The sequence below is a fragment of the Cinclus cinclus genome, chromosome 24 (assembly GCF_963662255.1).
Source record: "Cinclus cinclus chromosome 24, bCinCin1.1, whole genome shotgun sequence".
Taxonomy (NCBI): domain Eukaryota; kingdom Metazoa; phylum Chordata; class Aves; order Passeriformes; family Cinclidae; genus Cinclus; species Cinclus cinclus.
In genome coordinates this window covers 5,421,006-5,438,330 of record NC_085069.1, presented here as the reverse complement: position 1 = coordinate 5,438,330, position 17,325 = coordinate 5,421,006, and the positions used below count along the sequence as shown (strand labels likewise).

At 60.7% G+C, this 17,325-nt stretch overlaps 3 protein-coding genes across 3 annotated transcripts in view; 2 read left to right on the top strand and 1 right to left on the bottom strand.

Moving 5' to 3' along the window:
- The first annotated feature begins 2,359 nt into the window (after positions 1 to 2,359).
- On the top strand, positions 2,360 to 5,583 carry RPL19 (ribosomal protein L19). Its single transcript, XM_062508373.1, has 6 exons — positions 2,360 to 2,405; positions 3,104 to 3,210; positions 3,607 to 3,729; positions 4,460 to 4,580; positions 4,794 to 4,904; positions 5,393 to 5,583. Exons 1-6 carry the CDS (start codon positions 2,401 to 2,403, stop codon positions 5,514 to 5,516), a joined length of 591 nt encoding a protein of 196 aa, XP_062364357.1. The 5' UTR covers positions 2,360 to 2,400; the 3' UTR covers positions 5,517 to 5,583.
- Positions 5,584 to 6,253: 670 nt separating this feature from the next.
- On the top strand, positions 6,254 to 9,976 carry LOC134053321 (transcription factor CP2-like protein 1). Its single transcript, XM_062508283.1, has 15 exons — positions 6,254 to 6,707; positions 6,788 to 6,939; positions 7,027 to 7,097; positions 7,499 to 7,604; positions 7,701 to 7,807; positions 7,903 to 8,055; positions 8,231 to 8,341; positions 8,421 to 8,518; positions 8,592 to 8,646; positions 8,756 to 8,849; positions 8,925 to 9,015; positions 9,124 to 9,200; positions 9,387 to 9,532; positions 9,674 to 9,725; positions 9,803 to 9,976. The coding sequence occupies exons 1-15, from the start codon at positions 6,304 to 6,306 to the stop codon at positions 9,838 to 9,840; spliced, it is 1,755 nt and encodes a 584-aa protein (XP_062364267.1). The 5' UTR covers positions 6,254 to 6,303; the 3' UTR covers positions 9,841 to 9,976.
- A 2,248-nt stretch (positions 9,977 to 12,224) lies between these two features.
- The window catches only part of FBXL20 (F-box and leucine rich repeat protein 20), a 36,132-nt gene continuing 31,031 nt past the window's right edge, over positions 12,225 to 17,325 (bottom strand). Inside the window, 3 exon segments of the mRNA XM_062508292.1 lie at positions 12,225 to 14,545; positions 15,215 to 15,427; positions 16,406 to 16,462. Of these exon segments, the coding sequence (XP_062364276.1) occupies positions 14,438 to 14,545; positions 15,215 to 15,427; positions 16,406 to 16,462 (378 nt within the window). The 3' untranslated portion in view covers positions 12,225 to 14,437.

Genomic DNA, 17,325 nt, shown 5'->3' with positions numbered 1-17,325 from the left:
GTTAAAAACTCCTTTGTGCCCACCCCCCCAGGCTGGCCCCACTCCAGAGGGGCTTTTCCTGCTCCCATCCCGGTTCCCGGGACAGCTGACAGCACATTTTCCACTCTCGGTCCCCATCCATCACCAGCACCGCGACACTTCCATAGGGAAGGGAGCTTTGGAGTGGCACGAGTGGCTCCGGGGTCACCCCAGGGACCCCAGCCCGGAGCCCCCCGTGTCTGGAAAAGCTCCAGCTTTGGGGCAGCCTCTGCCCCCCAACCCCAATCCTGTCCGTGCCCTGCTTGTCCTAGGTGGAGATGAAAACCCTGGAGGGTCTCTGGGGACCCCAGGGGTGTTTTTGGGGGCAGGGCAGAAGCGGGGGGGGAGGGGGGCGGCCCTTCCAGCCGGGATCCTGCCCGGGGGCGGAGGCGAGCGCACCATTGCCTGGCACTGCGTGGGAGAGCAACACAATCACGGCATCTCCTCCGTGCTGCCAGCACTGCTCCGGCTCCCCAGGCTCCCCCTCTGCACCCAGGACAAGCTCCATGGACATCCAGCCATGGATATTCCCAGGAATCCAAGGGAACGACCGGAGGAGAACCCTAAATCTCCTTAGAACCGCCCCCCCCAAGCAGCAGCAGCAGCAGCATCCCTACCTGAAACTCCTCAAATCTGGGGTCAGGTGGGTTTCCTCCTCCTGGAATCCTTGGGGAGCACAAGGTGGCACCTGCAGAGGGCCCGGGGACGCGCTGAGTCGTGGTGTCACCAGCATTGTCCCATCCCCATGCAGGAGCCTGGCGGGGACACGATTCCAGCAGGGCTGGCAATTCCCACCTCGAGCCCTCTCCCGCGTCAGGAGCCGCTGGATCTGGCTGTTTGTTTAAGGAAAATGATGAGTCAGTTTTGAAACAGCAAGAGCCTGTGTTTATCCGTGTTTTTCTGGGAAAACGAACCAAAAATCTGTCGGCAGCGGCTCCTCAGCTCGCGCCATATGTCGGCTGCGCCACGGCCGCCAGATCCCAGGGGAATCGTCAGCATCCCCACTCCGGGGGTTCACCAGGTGATTTTGGGGGATAACCAGAGGATTTCAGAGGGTTTGAGCTCTCCAGCCACTCCCAGCCAGTAGGAAGGAGGGAAAACATCTGCAAAGTCGTGGATTTGGGGATTATGGAACATCAGGGAGGTTAAAAAGCAGTGTGTTCACTGTGTGGGGTTATTTAAAGCAGGAATTCGGTCACCTCTGTGTTTTTAGGCCGGTCACAATCCACACATCACCGTTTCCCAAGAACTCCCTGTTCCAGGAACCCTTTGACAATCTGTTCCCTGCACTATTCAGGGTCACACCAGGCCCCTTCCGAGCATTTTTGGGGCAGGAAACAAAACTGGTTATGGCTCAGTTTTCCAGCTGCAAAATGGTGCCATGGATACAGCTGGACCTCACTCGTGTCTGACCCTGGAATACCAGGAACAAGAAATATCCTCTGACAACTCTCACCAGCCCTATAGGAGGTTATTTCCTGAAAAACTTGAGTACTCTTTTCCCAGCAGCGCCATAACCACTGGAAAAGAGGTGGGACTTGATCCTCAGCTGGAATTACACTTTGAGGTGAATTCTTGGGAAAGAAGGGAAGACAGAGATCCCATTCCCTGCTAGGAAAAATAAAGTGGCAAAGCTGGTGTACAACTCATCCTGAGGAACATCTTCCCGGGCAGGGTGGGAGGGACAAACCCTGTGCAGGTTTCTGTAGCTCCAAGGAGGGTTAATATGGGATAGGCAGGGGCCAGGACAGGGCCAGGCTGGTCCCAGGACAGGGACAGATCTGTCAGCACAGGCCAGGATGATCCGAAAGCAGATTCGGGCCTCCCAGTATAGACCAGTCAAAGCACAGCACAGGGAGAGTCCTCCCAGTATGGGCCAGACCGGTCCCTGGACAGGTCCAGTTCTCCCAGGAAGTGCTGGGACGAGCCCTGAATCCTCGACCCTGCGCTTCCCAAGCCGCCAGCGGGGTGGAGACATCCCCTAATGCCATCCCAGTCCGTCCCAGTCCGTCCCAGGGTTCCCAGTCCATCCCAGCCCCCCCCACCTCCCTCCACGTGCCCCCCACGTCCCTCATCGCGCATGCGCAGTCCCCGCCCAGCCCCTCCCGCCACGCACGCGCGGGCTGTACCACCCCATTCCGGCGGAGGGGGGAGCCGAGAAGGACCCACGTCTCTCCCACACGTCTCGCGTGGCTATCGGCGCCACGAGCGCCCTTTGGATGAGTTTTCGCGCGTGATTTAATCGCGATTTCCTTTTCCGCTTTTCGGGCTGCGCCGAGGCCGAGGGGATGGGCGCGGGGGGGAGGATGAGGTGGTACGTGCCGCGCGCAGGGGGCGGGGTCAGCGCCGCCGCTGCGTCCCTCAGGCCCCGGCGCCGCCGCCATGAGGTGGGAGCGGATTTGTGCCCCCAGTTCTGGGGGATAACGGGGGTCGGGAGGCACCGGGGCGCACGGGAGAGGAGCGGGGGAACGTCCTCAGAACCGGGGCGGCGCCCGAGCAGTGCTGCTTGGCGGCTTCGGGCGCTGTGAGGCGGCCGCGGCCTCCTCAGGCCTCGCGGGAAAATGGCGGAGGGGCGCGATGGCCGCGCTGAGGGGCCAGGGGGGCGTGAGTGGGGTCTGGGAGCGCTGAGCGGGGTGGGCTCGCTGGTCTCGGGCACGTGGATGCGCCCCTTAGAGCAGCGCGGGCTGTTTGGGGAACTGGGGCTGGGGACCTGAGGGAGGTGAGGAGGTGTCTGAGGGGCAGGGGGGAAGAGGCCCTGAGGGGGGTGAGAGTCCCTGTCAGGTTCCAGAGGGTGTTGAAGGTCCCCTGAGGGAGTGATGCAGGTCCTGAGCCGGATGATGGGGTCCCCTGAGGATGGTGAGGAGTGCCCTGAGGGGCGGGTGAGGGCCCTTAAGGGCAATGCAGGGTCCCTCGGTGGGATGAGGACTGTCCCAGAGGGGTGCGGGCTCCTTTGTAAGGGGTGACGGTCCCTGCAGGGGGGTATAGTGTTCCTTGAGCAGAGTGACACAGTCCCATGAGGGCGTTGGGCTGTAGGGTCCCCGCGGTGGGTGCAGACCCCGCTGATCCATTCCCATCCCTCTCCCAGTATGCTCCGGCTCCAGAAGAGGCTGGCCTCCAGCGTGCTGCGCTGTGGGAAGAAGAAGGTGTGGCTGGATCCCAATGAGACCAATGAGATCGCCAATGCCAACTCCCGTACGTGAGGGGCTTTGGGGAAAGGATCCACCAGGAGCGTGGGAGGAGAGATTATGGGAAGCATGTAACTATGAAGTTGGTTTAGGTTGGTAAAGTTGAGTCTGGGAAAGGTCTCTCAAAACCGTTCGGTTCAACCTTAGGCTTAGGTAAAATTCAGCCCCTCGAGCAACTTCTTTGCAGTTTAAAGTGGGCTTTTCAAGATTTGCATTGATGAGTGCCTGGTGGTATCCTCTGAGGTAATCAGTGAGAGAATTGGGATCGCTGGAGAGTCCATGGGAGAAACAGAGTTCTGAGGAGGGAGCTGCCTTTTCCTCAGCACTGGGTCCTCTCCATCCCTGTGGGGCTGGGTCAGTGCTGGTCTGGCAGCCCCACAGGAGGTGCTGGATCCTTTTGCAGGGCAGCAGATCCGGAAGCTGATCAAGGATGGGCTGATCATCCGCAAGCCCGTGACCGTGCACTCTCGGGCCCGCTGCAGGAAGAACACGCTGGCCCGGCGCAAGGGCCGGCACATGGGCATCGGTGAGTGCTGCCTGCCCCAGCAGTGGGGCCCATCCCATCCCGCCTCCCCCAGCAGTGGGGCCCATCCCATCCCGCCTGCCCCAGCAATGGGGCACATCCCATCCCGCCTCCCCCAGCAATGGGGCACATCCCATCCCGCCTCCCCCAGTAATGGGGCACATCCCATCCCGCCTCCCCCAGTAATGGGGCACATCCCATCCCGCCTCCCCCAGCAGTGGGGCACATCCCATCCCGCCTGCCCCAGCAATGGGGCACATCCCATCCCGCCTGCCCCAGCAGTGGGGCACATCCCATCCCGCCTGCCCCAGCAGTGGGGCACATCCCATCCCGCCTGCCCCAGCAGTGGGGCACATCCCATCCCGCCTGCCCCAGCAGTGGGGCACATCCCATCCCGCCTGCCCCAGCAATGGGGCACATCCCATCCCGCCTGCCCCAGCAATGGGGCACATCCCATCCCGCCTGCCCCAGCAATGGGGCACATCCCATCCCGCCTCCCCCAGCAGTGGGGCACATCCCATCCCGCCTGCCCCAGCAGTGGGGCACATCCCATCCCCCACGGCTCCCGCTGCTGCCTTGCCCCGAGCAATCGTCCCTTGAGCTCCGGCCCGTGACAGGAAACTCCTGGGTTGTGTCAGTGGCAGTTTCCGAGGAGGATGAAAGGCTTTGGGATGAGCATGGGGTTGAGCTGGCAGGAATTTGGGCTCGTTCCCACCCCGTTGTCCCGATCCAGGCAAGAGGAAGGGCACGGCCAACGCCCGCATGCCCGAGAAGGTCACCTGGATGCGGCGGATGCGGATCCTGCGGCGGCTGCTCCGGCGCTACCGCGAGTCCAAGAAGATCGACCGCCACATGTGAGTCCTGTCCTGCACCCGGAGCCTGGAGTTCTGCCCTGCCTGCCTGGGCAGTCCCAGCCGTTCCCAGCCTCCCCCTCGTTCAATCCCAGCCGTTCCCAGCCTCCCCCTCGTTCAATCCCAGCCGTTCCCAGCCTCCCCCTCGTTCAATCCCAGCCGTTCCCAGCCTCGGGCAGGTGGGAGCAGGGCAGGGTTGATGTCCCCACCCCGCAGGTACCACAGCCTCTACCTGAAGGTCAAGGGTAACGTGTTCAAGAACAAGCGGATCCTCATGGAGCACATCCACAAGCTGAAGGCGGACAAAGCCCGCAAGAAGCTCCTGGCGTAAGTCCTGCTCCAGGCAGGGGGGATATCAGGAATGTTCCCACCATGGGTCATTCCAGGGGGGGGCTCTGGGAGGGTTCAGTCCCAAACTGGGCAGGGCTGGTTGGGAACAGAGGAACGTGTGGGGTTTTGTGTTTCACTGAGGGTTTTAGAGCTCGCAGAGTTGGGAACTGGGAAATTCCTGATCAGCTGCTGGAATGGGTGAATGATTGACCAGGGGAGGGGAGGGGAGGGATTGCAAAATCCTGCTGTGTCCGTGGAGAGGGGGGAAAGCCTTATCCCTTCACTCTGGGCTTCAGTTACCCCAGAACAGCTCCAGGGGGGAGCTGCATGGAAAACCCCGGGGTGCAGCGGGATGCAGCGCTGCCGGGGGGATGGGGGCACTGGGGCAGTGCCGGTGTGGGACAGCAGGACCCAGGGAGTTTGGGGACAGTGCTCAGGGTGGCCAGAGGTCGTTCCGAGTGTTCCTCACAGCCCCGGTCCCACAGGGACCAGGCGGAAGCGCGGCGCTCCAAGACCAAGGAGGCGCGGAAGCGCCGGGAGGAGCGGCTGCAGGCCAAGAAGGAGGAGATCATCAAAACCCTCTCCAAGGAGGAGGAGGCCAAGAAGTGACCACGGGCTGTCCCCTGCAGCGAGTGTTCTCCATACCCAGGCACCCAATAAAACCCACTGGACTCTTCCTGCTGAGTCTCTGTGTCTGCAGCAGGGAGGGAGCAGGAAATTGCTGGAAGTCCCTGTTTGGGACCCTTCCCCCTAGCCCCGGGCACAGGGACCCCCCCACCCCCCCCGAATCCCCAAAGGCTCATGGGAGGAGCTGAGGGTCTGGGGGAGGTTTGGGGGTCTCAGCACTCCCAGAGGAGAAGGACCAAGGGCGGGAGCTCACAGCAGGGAACCCCCAGAGCTGGGTCCAGACCCCTCCACCCTCCCCCAGCAGCTCCTTGCCAGCCCCATCCCACACTGGGAATGGCTGGACAGAGGGACAGCCAGAGAGATGGACACGGCCTGGATTAGCTCTGCCCCTTCCCTGGGCCCTCCTGGGGGGATTTAATGAGCTGGGGAGGGTCCCACCATCCCAGGAAATGGAGCTGAGACCCCCCGACTTCATCACAGTGATGGAACCACCTGGGATGGGCCGAGGGGGCTGGGTGCCCCCCAGTGCGTGTGGGACAGAGACCCCCGGTGTGTGACAGATACCCCAATGTGTGACACCCCCGGTGTGGGACACCCCCGGTGTGGGACACCCCCTGGGCCGTGTCCCAGTGTCACCATGAGGGGGGACAGCACCCTCTGCCCCCCTCCCCCCCTACTGATGACCCCCATCACCCAAGGAGGGGACACAGCACCCACCCCCCACTTCACCCGCTGGGGGGGCTCTGCACCCACCCTTTTCCTGCCCGAAATGAGCCAAATCTGGCAGAAACTGAAAGGGTTAAAATGGGGGTGGGGAGAGGACACACAACGGGGGGTTCTTGGCTGGGACAACGGGACTGGGGGAGCCCTCTGCTGTCCCCCCCACCTTGTATTGACAACAGACGCTGCCTCTCCCTCCCCAGTATTTACTGTCAACACCCCAAACTGGGCACAACTGGCCCAAACTGGGCACAACCCCGCTCCCATCACCCCTCCCTGTGCCTATAAAAGTGGGGGTGGGGCCACCCACCTGTCCTTCTCTGCTGTCACCCTCTGCTTGTGGGGTGTCCCCCCCCCCGCTCCCCCCACCATGCTCTTCTGGCACGGCCAACCCGACCACTACTGGTCCAGCCCTGGGGACATGTACCCCCTGCCCAGTTCCGGGGTGCTCAGGTACCCCCCAAATCCACTGGGTTTGGGGAAACTGAGGCACGGCCGAGCCTCCACCCTTTCCGGGGGGTGTTTTCCCGCAGGGACCCCCCCGTCCTACCCTACCTGAAGCAGGAGGAGCCCAATGGCATCTCCACATCGCAGCCAGCGATCCCCGCGTTCCAGTACATCCTGAGCGCCCCGACCTCCCCAGCCGTGCGGCACCACGAGGAGACCCTCACCTACCTCAACCAGGGTGAGTCTGGGGGCACCAGCGGGGAGGGACCCCCCCGCCAATCCCCCCGCTGAGGGCTCAGCTCCCGCTCCCGACCCCCTCCCCCAGGGCAATCCTACGAGATCCGCATGATGGGAACGCCCCGGGGGGACCCCGCCGAGGGCCGGAGGATGGTCAAGGTGAGCGGGGTGGGGACCCGCGGGGTGTGGGGGAACCTCGGGGCAAAGCTCTGGGCTGAAATCCCGGTTCAATCCCAGCCTCGAACTATCTCAGTCCCAGTCTAGACCCAGTTTTGCCCCAGCCCAGCTTTTTCTGAGCCCCAGTTCGGTCTCATTTCAGCTTCACACCCCATTCCAGCCCCAATTTTGTCACAGTCCAGGCCCATCTCATCCTCGGTTTTGCTCCAGGGCAGCCCCAGTTCAGCTTAATTCCAGTCCCGTCTCAGCCCCAGTCCAATCCTAGTTCTGCCCCAGTTCAAATCCAGCCTAGCCCCAGTCCAACCCCAGCTCAGCCCCAGTCCAGCCCAGAGTTCCGTGGGGCCGTGCTTTGAGCCCTTGGCCGTGGCTTGACCCCTGTCCAGAGCGTGGTCCGGGTGGTTTTCCATGACCGGCGGCTCCAGTACTCGGAGCAGCAGCAGCTCGAGGGCTGGCGCTGGAGCCGCCCGGGCGACCGGATCCTCGACATCGGTGGGTGCCGGGGGGGTCGGGGGTCTGGGGGACGACGGGGGCCGTCCTGACCCTCCCTCCTCTCCCCCCCCCCCCCCCCCCCCCCCCCCCCCGCAGACATCCCGCTCTCCGTCGGGATCCTGGAACCCCAAATCCACCCCACGCTGCTCAACACGGTGGAATTCCTCTGGGACCCCTCCAGACGCACATCCGTGTTCGTGCAGGTGGGAGCCGGGCCTGGGTGGGGTTTTGGGGGGCTCGGGGGGATTCTGGGGGGGTCACGGAGCCCAGTCCCGACCCCGCTGCGCCCCCATCGCAGGTTCACTGCATCAGCACCGAGTTCACACTGCGGAAGAACGGGGGGGAGAAGGGAGTCCCCTTCCGCATCCAGATCGACACCTTCGGGGCGGGGGGCAAGGGGGACCCCCCCGAGCACCTGCACTCCGCCAGCTGCCTGGTCAAGGTGTTCAAGGTACCGGGGGTGGGGGGGGGAACCGGTGTGACCAGTGCCCCCCCATTACTGGGAGACCCAGCTCGGAGCGAGGGGCGGGGGTGGGGGGTGCTTGGTGGGCTCTGGGCACCCCAAGGGTCCGGGTGCCCGCGGGGGTCCCGGGTGGTCCCGGGGCCGCGCTCACCCCCCGGCACAGCCCAAGGGGGCCGATAGGAAGCAGAAGACGGACCGGGAGAAGGTGGAGAAGCAGCCGGCGGCGGAGCGGGAGAAATTCCAGCCGGCCTACGAGAGCACCGTGCTGGCCGAGGTGGGGCCCGGCCCTGGCACCCCCCGTGGGCCGGGGGTACCCGCGGGACCCTGCACCCATCACCGCCCTCCCTCCTCAGTGCCCCCCGTGGCCGGACGCGCTGGGTGCCCCCCACAGCCCCCCGGGCACCCCGGGTCTGCCGTCCCCGCACCCCTACAAGCTGCTGAGCCCCGAGAGGTGAGCGGGGACCCCTGGACCACCCCTCCTCTCCCACCGCTGGGGTCCCTCGCTTAGCCCGGGTACCCCGCAGGGTGTGCGTGTCACCTGCCTGCACTGCCGAGGGTCCCGCGGAGAATCCTGGCGAGGTGAGAGAGCCTCCGGTGCAGCCCCAGAGCCTCCCCTGGCCCCCCAGGAGGGGCCGAGGATGTGCCCGTTCGGGTCGTGCCCCGCTGAGCCCCCCCTGAGCCCCCACAGGCGCTGAGCCCCTGCGCATCGCCCCTGGAGACGCAGCAGTGGCTGCTCCGGCGCCGCTTCTCCGCCTGCGCCCGCGTCTTCGCCAACTTCACCGGTGAGACGCCGGGCCGGGCTGGGGGGCAGAGCCAGGCCCCCCCTTCTGCCACCCCCTGAGCCCCCCTGTCCGCAGGCGCCGATTTGCTGAAGCTCTCCCGCAGGGACCTGATCCAGATCTGCGGAGCCCCCGACGGCATCCGCCTGTGCCACGCCCTGGCGGGCAGGTGAGCCTCCCGCACCCCCCCGTGCCTCTTTTTGGGGACTCCCCGGGAGGCTCCGTGGGGTCCGGCCGCATCCTGCGCCCCCCGCCAGACCGTTCTGTGCCCCCTCAGGTGCCCGCGGCCCCGGCTGACCCTGTACGTGGCGCGGGAGCCCGGCGGGGCTGAGGCTGCGGAGGATGCGGGATCAGGTGAGGAGGGGGCTCGGGTGTGTGGGGAGGGGGCTCAGGTGTGAGGCAGCACAGGGACAGAGGGTGGGAACTCACAGCCCTGTCCCCATCCCATCCCATCCCATCCCATCCCATCCCATCCCATCCCATCCCATCCCATCCCATCCCATCCCATCCCATCCCATCCCATCCCTCTCCCCTCTCCAGGGCTGTACCAGGAGCTGCACCTGGAGCAGCTCACCGTGGCCGAGCTCACCGGGAAGTTGGCGGAGCTGCTGGGGCTGCCCCCGGGGCAGATCCTGCGGCTCTCCCGGCAGGGACCCGCCGGAATCCACGTCCTCGTCAGCGACGCGGTGAGGACACGGGGACAGCCGGGGAGGGGAGGGACAGACCCCGCAGCCGTCCCGGCCTCTCGGGGTCCCCAGCGCTGGACAGGACGGGGTCCATCCCCCCGCTCCCCCGAGCCCTCCTGAGCTCCCCCCTCTGCCCCGCAGATGATCAGGAACCTCCAGGACGAGACGAGTTTCGTGGTGGCGATGGGCAAAGGTACCGCGGTGGCCTCGGGAGGGCGGGGCCGGGCAGGGGGCGATCGGAGGCCCCGGCTGAGCCGCGTCCCCGCGCAGCCCCCGGCCCCGACGGCTTCGAGCTGCTGCTGCGGTAGGAGCCGGCCCCGGAGCTGCGTCACCCTGGGAAGGGACATCTCCGCTGGAGCCGGAACCGTGCGGGGACCGAGAGAGGAGCCCGAGGCTGGCCCGGACCCCAGAGCCCTCTCCCCGTCCCTGTCCTGTCCCCGCAGCCGCCGCGTGTCCTTCTCCGTGTCCCCGCTTTGTATTAAAGGACGGGGGGAGCTGCCCCGAGCATGGCCTCGTCCCTGCGGCGCCGCCAGGGTTTGGGGTCCCCAGGGTGGATTTGGGGTGAGGGGACAGTCCCTGGTTCTCAGCAGTGGACAGGGCAGGGGACGCCCGCCCCAGGGCAGGTCCCGTCGCACCCCGCGGGGACGGAACCACCGCGGCTTCGAGCCCGGTGCCGCCTCATTCCAGTCGGGAATGGGTTAATTTTCAACACCGAATCCTTCCCTGAGCCGCGCTCGGGCAGAAGGGACCGGGGACGTCCTTGGGAGGGAACTCCAGGGGCAGAGGACGGGTTTGGGATAAACAAACCGGGGGAAGGAGAGGAAGGGGAGGACCGGGAGGAGCCGGGAGGGCGCTGGGACAGCCCCGGACCGGGGGACATCACGGACACAGGGACAGGGGAACAGCCCCGACCCTCCCAAAAACGCTCCATAGGGATGCAGAGCTTGGTCCCACCAGCCCTTTCCCGACTGTCCCCACCCCGCAGAGATGTGTCACAGAGACCAGGGCCACCTTAACCACGTGGATTTATATATTATTTATATATTTATATGTTTACTTCCAGTTCATGGCATTGTTACATCCGCAGCGTCAACACAAGCACAGACCACACCATTTAAATATTTTCCATCTCTCTCTGTCCCCCAAGGGTCAGGCCCAGCTCCAGAGTTAAAACGTGTTAAAGCCCCTGAGGGGCCCCATCCCCACATCCTGCAGCGGGATGGGGACAGGGCTGGAGATGGGAATGGGGGGGGGGTTCACAGCCCCTGGGGACCCCCGGGTGGGCTCAGCTGCACCTTTGGGGACAGAGGATGAAGCACAAAGAGCCCTGGGTGTGGCACTGTTGGCACAGGGTGGCACTCCCAGCCTGGGATAGGGAGTGGTGGGAGCAGGGCATGGATTAAAATTCCCTTAAAAAACTCAACTCGGAACCTCCATGTGAGGTCAGTGAGAGCCCCAGGGCAGTGACAGGGACGAGGAGGTGATGGGACACTGCGATGTCCCTGCTGGTGACATTCCCAGGATGGATCCCTAGAGGAGCCAGGGGAGAACAAAGGGCTGGGAAGGAACAGACTGAGCTGGGAATTGAGGAAAAGAGGCTTCTCCTTGGTTTTCTCCATCATTTTGGCCCCACATTCCCCAAGCTGCTGCACAGGAGGCTCTATCAGGCTTTGGCACAAAGGGAGAGCAGAAACCTTGACCTGGATGCCAGAAAAGAAAGCAAAAGGGAATAACCCCCCCAAAACACACGCAGGCCCCTCAAGTACACAACCCTTCACCAGAAAAAGCCAAAATGTTTTAAATCTCATTTTCCAGGACACTGTAGCCAAGAAATGTCACACTGTTCCAAATCCACCCCTATCCTGCCAAAAACCCCCAAATTACCCCAAAACACTAGAAAGAATTGCCAGCCATGAACAGCACAGAGAAAAATCAAACAGAAGTAGAAAGGGAATTACAGAGATGTGCAAAAAACCAGCAATTTGTTGGTCTGAAATGACCCCTGTGACAGCACTTCCCACCTGCCCCATCGTCATCCTCTGTGGGAGCAGTCAAGGAATTGGGATAAAAGATGCTGCAGCATCTCCAAAGCCCAGAAAATCCTTTTCTTGGGTTGCACTGGGTGTGCTCAGCCCTGCTGGAGGATCTTCTACCCCAGAAGGTCCCAGGCTGTTTCTCTTGGTCCCCGTTCCTGTCGGGAATCCAGGGACAGCTGGAATTGGGCTGCTGCTGGAAGGTGAATCCAGGCTGGTGGGGACAGTGCAGCCTCTGCTCCACAGCTGGGGAACAAAACCACGGAGGATCCCAGGAAAGGGAACAGCTCAGGGGATGGAATGAGCTGCTCCCCCCCGCCCCCCAGCCCAGCTGAGGTGGGAGAAGGGGATTTGGCACATCGAGGGAGCTGGGAAAGGGGATGGGATCTTCATCCAGGGCTGGCTCCGTGCTGGACCTGTCCCAGAGCTCCCACTGACATCTCCAAACCCCCACGGTGGAGCAATTCCTCCACATCTTGGGCACTGGCTCCCACCTGGGAAAGGTTCCAGAGCATCCTGGGCTGTGGAAGGGATCCCTGGATGAGCTTCAAGGTCCCTGCACCCCAAACCATCCCATGGCACCCTGAACCCCCCCCCCGGGAGCTGCCCCAGGCAGGTGAATTTTCCTCTACCCAGCGATTCCCCCAGCGAGACACAGCTTGGAAAACGGTGTTTATTGGTATTTATAAATATAAACATCAGGAAGAGTCCATTTGAAGACGGATAATTGACTTAAAAGGACACTGTCAAGAAGTTTGAGCTACCTTAATGCTGTCACCCTGGTCTGCAAACAGAAAATAAATTGCTTTGGGTTGTGTGTTCCAGAGTTTTCCCTGGAAAATTCTGCTCTGGTACAAAGGGATCAGTCAGCCAACTACACCCTGGCTCCAAAATCCTGCTCTTTGCTCTCTCCTGCCACAGTAGGAACTAAATAAAAGTATTTTTAATTTTCCCAGAGTTGTGCAAAGCCTGTGATTGCTGGGTGACCCCTCGCCCGTCCAGTCTGTCACCACCATCTTCTGCCACCCTGAAACCTGGAGAAAGTTCTGGAAATGAAGGCGCCCGAGGAGAGGGGGAGAATCCACAGCGCTAAAGAGGATTTGAATAAATATAAGGGATTAAAAGCCACCTACAGGAGGGCATTGACAGTATCCTTTTAACCACAGCAGCCTGGAGTTGCTCCCAGCAGAGCGTGAGCACAGACTGGGGGGACTGGGGGAGATGAAGGGGGGCAGCTCCGGGTGCACCTCCTGCTGGGAACAGCACACTGCCCTCGGAATTCCTGGTGGGAAAACTCCCCCCCACCCCCTAAAGCAGCCATTCCTGGGGCTGCACCTGCTCTTCTCGCCCAGCAGGAGATTCCTCAGCACCGAGAGGAAGCCAAACTCCCGGGTCCAGGGAAGTGTCCGCGGGTACGGACAGCAGGAATGACGGACACAGCTCCCACTGCCCTGCCCCAGTCTGACCAGTCCTGCCCCATTTAACCCTTGGGATCTGCCCAGCAGTTCCACACTGGGCACCTGGAATTCGGTCAGTCCGGGCTCCCCTGGAGCACCTGTGCAGGTTTTGCCTGATATACCCCAAAAAAGCAGCCAGGAATCCTTCCAGCCCCCTCCCCTCAGTGCTGGGCCTGGCACATCCAAACCCCATCCCGGGGCTCCTTCCAGGGCAGCACACTTACCTGTGGAGGGTGGGGAGCTCGGGAAGAGCCCCAGCACTCACAGGGAGTGAGGGTGGATCCCAGCCCTGCTCCGCCAGGGAATCCTTAATTCTTTTATCAGGGCAACAAGCAAAAATCTCTACTTTGCTTTTCCTTGGGGAAAGGATGGAGGGGAAGGACAGGAGGGAACTCGCAGTCGCTGGGACACGGACTAGAACTTCCCCACCTGTACTGAGAATTACATATTTGTATATAGATTATTCCCTGTATGGAGAATTCTATCCTTGTTCATTGGGATAAAATCTGGATTTGGGATGAATTTGGGACACCCAATCCCTGATCACACAGGCCAGGAAGCCCAGGAGAGCCCAGCGTGGGGTGCAGCTCCCTGTGCTCCTTTCAAATTTTCCTGACAGCTCATCACAGGCTCAGGCTTCTGGGGAAAAAATTCCTCATGTATTCGTGGCTTTGGGCTGGGAAATCTCAAGAAATGACTGAATCAGAAATTTGGGAAAAGGAAAAAAAGGGGGGAAAAACCCACAGGACTTGGGGAAGGTAAAACACGTGGCATTAGAAATTCCAAGCTCTACCACAACAATCTGGGAAGAATCTGGGAAGCCTCTGAGCCGGATGCCACAGACACAGGAAAAAAGATGAGCCTTCACATGAGCATGCTCAGGGTGGGAGCAGGGAAGCTCAGGGGAATCCTGGACCACAGGGAAATCCTGGATCCCAGGGAAATCAGCAGCTGCTGTTTTCATTCCCTCACTGACAAAGGGACATGGAACTTGTCGGGGTTTTCAGGCCTGTTGGGATTTTTCTTCCCGCACAGCTGTGGGGTTCAAGCGTGTTCCTCTCCTCTCCCCACTTCCAAGGATCTCGGTTCCTTTTCCAACCTCACCAGCAGCATCAGTCCCTCCAGGCTGGGAGCCCTCCCCCTCCTTCCTGCAGGGGTTTTCCCAGGAATTCCCAGCAGGAATGGTTCAGGACGAGGCCAACCCACGCAGGGAAAAGCCGGCACAGCTCCAGCTCCCTCATCCCGCCGGGACAGGTGGGATCACAGGGGGGTGTGTGGGTGGCTACAGGGCACCCCAGCCCTGCTCACTGGCCCTGGCAAATGACACTGGGATCGCTTTCCTCCAAGGTTCTGGTGTCCCCCGGGATTGCACGGGTGTGGTTCCAGCCCCAGTTTGCAGGGAGGAGGTTCCAGTGTCATAGGATGATGCAGCATCTGCAGAAGCGCTGTCGGCTGCCGCCCACCGAGGGCGGGGGAGTCACCGGGGCGAAGTAGGCGTGGACTTTGATGTTGGGCAGGTGGGTCTGGAATGACAAACACGGGGGAGGAGTCAGGGACACGGCCGGAGCGCCTGGGGCAGGCACAGCCAGAAGTGACCGGGAAAGGGTGAGGACACCCGGCCTGGGTACAGGGAATGGGCAGTGAGGCTCCTCCCGTCCCATTAACTGGGAAGTTGCGGGGAACTGGGAGAATCTTCATCCTTGGAAGTGTCCAAGGCCAGGCTGGATGGGGTTTGGAGCAACGTGGGGTACTGTGAGGTCCCTTCCCAACTCAAAGCACCCAAAGGCTCCATAATTTTATGGTGTTAACTTTTACAGATCCACATTCTCTTTGCAGAGAACATGTTATCATTACTCTTCTTTTACACCTGGAGAAATGGACTCAGGAGACGATACTGGGAAGAAATTCCTGCCTGTGAGAGGGGTGAGGCCCTGGCACAGGGTGCCCAGAGAAGCTGTGGCTGCCCCAGGATCCCTGGAAGTATCCAAAACCAGGCTGGAGCAACCCATGATTGTGCAAAGTATCCAACCCAAACCATTCCAGGTTTCCATGACTCCAAATCCATCACTGACGATTCTCACCACTCTTTTGAGCACGAGCACCAGGTGATGGGCACTGTGCCAGCTCAGCCCTCCCTCCTTCCCTCCAGGGATAAACTCTCCTGATCCCAGCACTTCCCTGTCCCTGCTCACCCTGAGTCTCTTGATCCCAGCCCGTGTGATCTGCTGGCAGTCGTACAGTTCTATCCTCTCCAGGCTGTGGCAGCTCTTGAGGTGTTCCAGGGAGGCATCAGTGATCAGGGGGCAGTTGTCCAGCTCGATCACCTCCAGGCGGTCGTGGGCGCAGGCTCCGTTCCCCAAGTGACGGATCCCGTCATCCGTGATCAGCTCGCAGTGGGACAAACTCTGCCCCCAAACACAGGGGGTTAAACCCAGCTCCTGACAGCCCAAAAACCAGCCAGAACCTCGCTGGGGATGGGAGAGGATGGTGCATGGTTGGTGGGTCCTTGCACTGGAGCCACTGGGCTCCGTGGGATTCTGAGGATTGATGAGTTTCCAAGGGGAAAACTTCCAGCTGGAAGGACAAAATTCCTCCCTGGAAGGGTGGGGAGGATCTGGCACAGATTTCCAGAGAAGCTGTGGCTGCCCTGAAGTGTTCAAGGCCAGGCTGGAAGGGGCTGGGAGCACCTGGGACGGTGGGAGGTGTCCCTGCCCATGGGAACAGGATGATCTTTATGGTCCCTTCCATGGCTCCAGGGGAAGGCAGTTCTGGAGGGATGAGACCCCCAGGGTGGCACAGAAATTCCAGCACACCTGAGCTATCCAAGAACCCACCTTTGGGACACCTGTGGCCTCACCCACTGTGGGAAGAGCCCTGGATCCAAGAGGCAGCAGGAACACGATGGCCCCTCCCCCTCAGAGTGGACTTTTGGGGGGATTCAGCTGGGAAGTTCTCGAGGAAGAAGCAGGGCCTGAGCCAGGAGCTGGACCTGGCTTTCCTGAAGGATGAGTGCACTGGAGAATCCACATTCCCACACCTCCCAGGACAGGATCCCTCATGGCACAAACCCAGGGGTGACAGAGAGCAAATTCCCAGGAATTCAGCCCCAAAGGAACGTGGGCTCCTGGCTGCCCTGCAGCTTCCTCTGCCACAGATGAACTGACAGCTCCTGTGCAGGCAGATCCCACTTGGAATTCTGCTCCCAGGAGAATCCCCACAACCCTTTTCCTGTGGGGGTCTGGAGTGGGATTCCTGTGAGCAGCAGGGGAGGGACAAGAGGTTCCTCAGGGTCAGGTTTCCAGCAGAATTCTTCCAAACTGTGAAGTTTAAAATCTCTTTGTTTGGAGAAAGGAAATGCTGGAAGTGTCCCTTGGAATACTCACCAGGACCTGCAGCCGTGGACAGTGTATGGAAAGCTGGATTAGTGTGCTGTCTGTTATCTGGAAAAGGAATAAAAACCCTTCCATGTTGGTGCTGGGTAAAAGGATTTGTTTTTTTTTTTTTTTTTCTCCCTCCTACCAAAGCAAAACTGCAGGATTTTCCCTGACCCATGAGATTTCTCCAGAGCCCCTCACAGAAATCATAGAAATCATCTCCTGCCCTTGGAGAACTGGAATGCAGAGGTATCACTGGATTGTTTTTAACTTCCTGAAATCAGCTCCCAAATGTGGCTCAGATTCCCTCCCAACACCCTGTGGATTGCTCAGTTCCTGGTTTTCTTCAGGAAAAGGAATCCCCCTCAAAGGTTCACAATCCCAAACCCCACTTGAGCTGCCTGGGATGGATTTGTGCCCTGGCTCAGCTTTGCCTCTTCCTTTTTAGGGTTAATTCCCAACCCTTCCTGCCTGGGCTGCTGTCATTCCCTCTTTCTATCCCAAATTTCTGCCCACTGGCTCCAGCTGTTCATTCCAGCTGTTCCCAGGAATCACAGTCCCATTCCCTTTGTCTCAGGCCCAATCCATTTCCAATCCACCCTCGGGCTTGGAGGATTTTTTTATGGAATTTTGAGTCAATTCCACCCTTTTCCCTGTAAATGCTTCAGCTCACTTTGATCTCAATCCTCCAAAATAATTGCTGCTTCACAGTTTCCTCCATGGTTTTCCAAATCAGGGCAAACTCCCATTATTTTTAGCAAGGTAAGATTTTTTTCTCTGGGATATTCCCTCAAAAACCTTTGATTTTCTCTCACAGATCCAATATTTGACCATTATCTCTCACTATTAAATATTTCATATTTACAGCACAGTTCTCATGGAATCCAAACCAAAGATAAAACCTCATTCCCAACATTTTCCTCTCCAAA

What these genes read in the sequence shown, in the direction of transcription:
- RPL19 (XM_062508373.1), top strand. An exon ending in GGGCCGGCACATGGGCATCG is followed by an intron (nt 3,730 to 4,459) that starts GTGAGTGCTGCC and finishes GTCCCGATCCAG; the next exon opens with GCAAGAGGAAGGGCACGGCC. An exon ending in AAGAAGATCGACCGCCACAT is followed by an intron (nt 4,581 to 4,793) that starts GTGAGTCCTGTC and finishes CCCACCCCGCAG; the next exon opens with GTACCACAGCCTCTACCTGA.
- LOC134053321 (XM_062508283.1), top strand. Translation starts at nt 6,304, where the DNA reads ATGAGCCAAATCTGGCAGAAACTGAAAGGGTTAAAATGGGGGTGGGGA. An exon ending in CCCAGTTCCGGGGTGCTCAG is followed by an intron (nt 6,708 to 6,787) that starts GTACCCCCCAAA and finishes GTTTTCCCGCAG; the next exon opens with GGACCCCCCCGTCCTACCCT. An exon ending in ACGTCCTCGTCAGCGACGCG is followed by an intron (nt 9,533 to 9,673) that starts GTGAGGACACGG and finishes TCTGCCCCGCAG; the next exon opens with ATGATCAGGAACCTCCAGGA.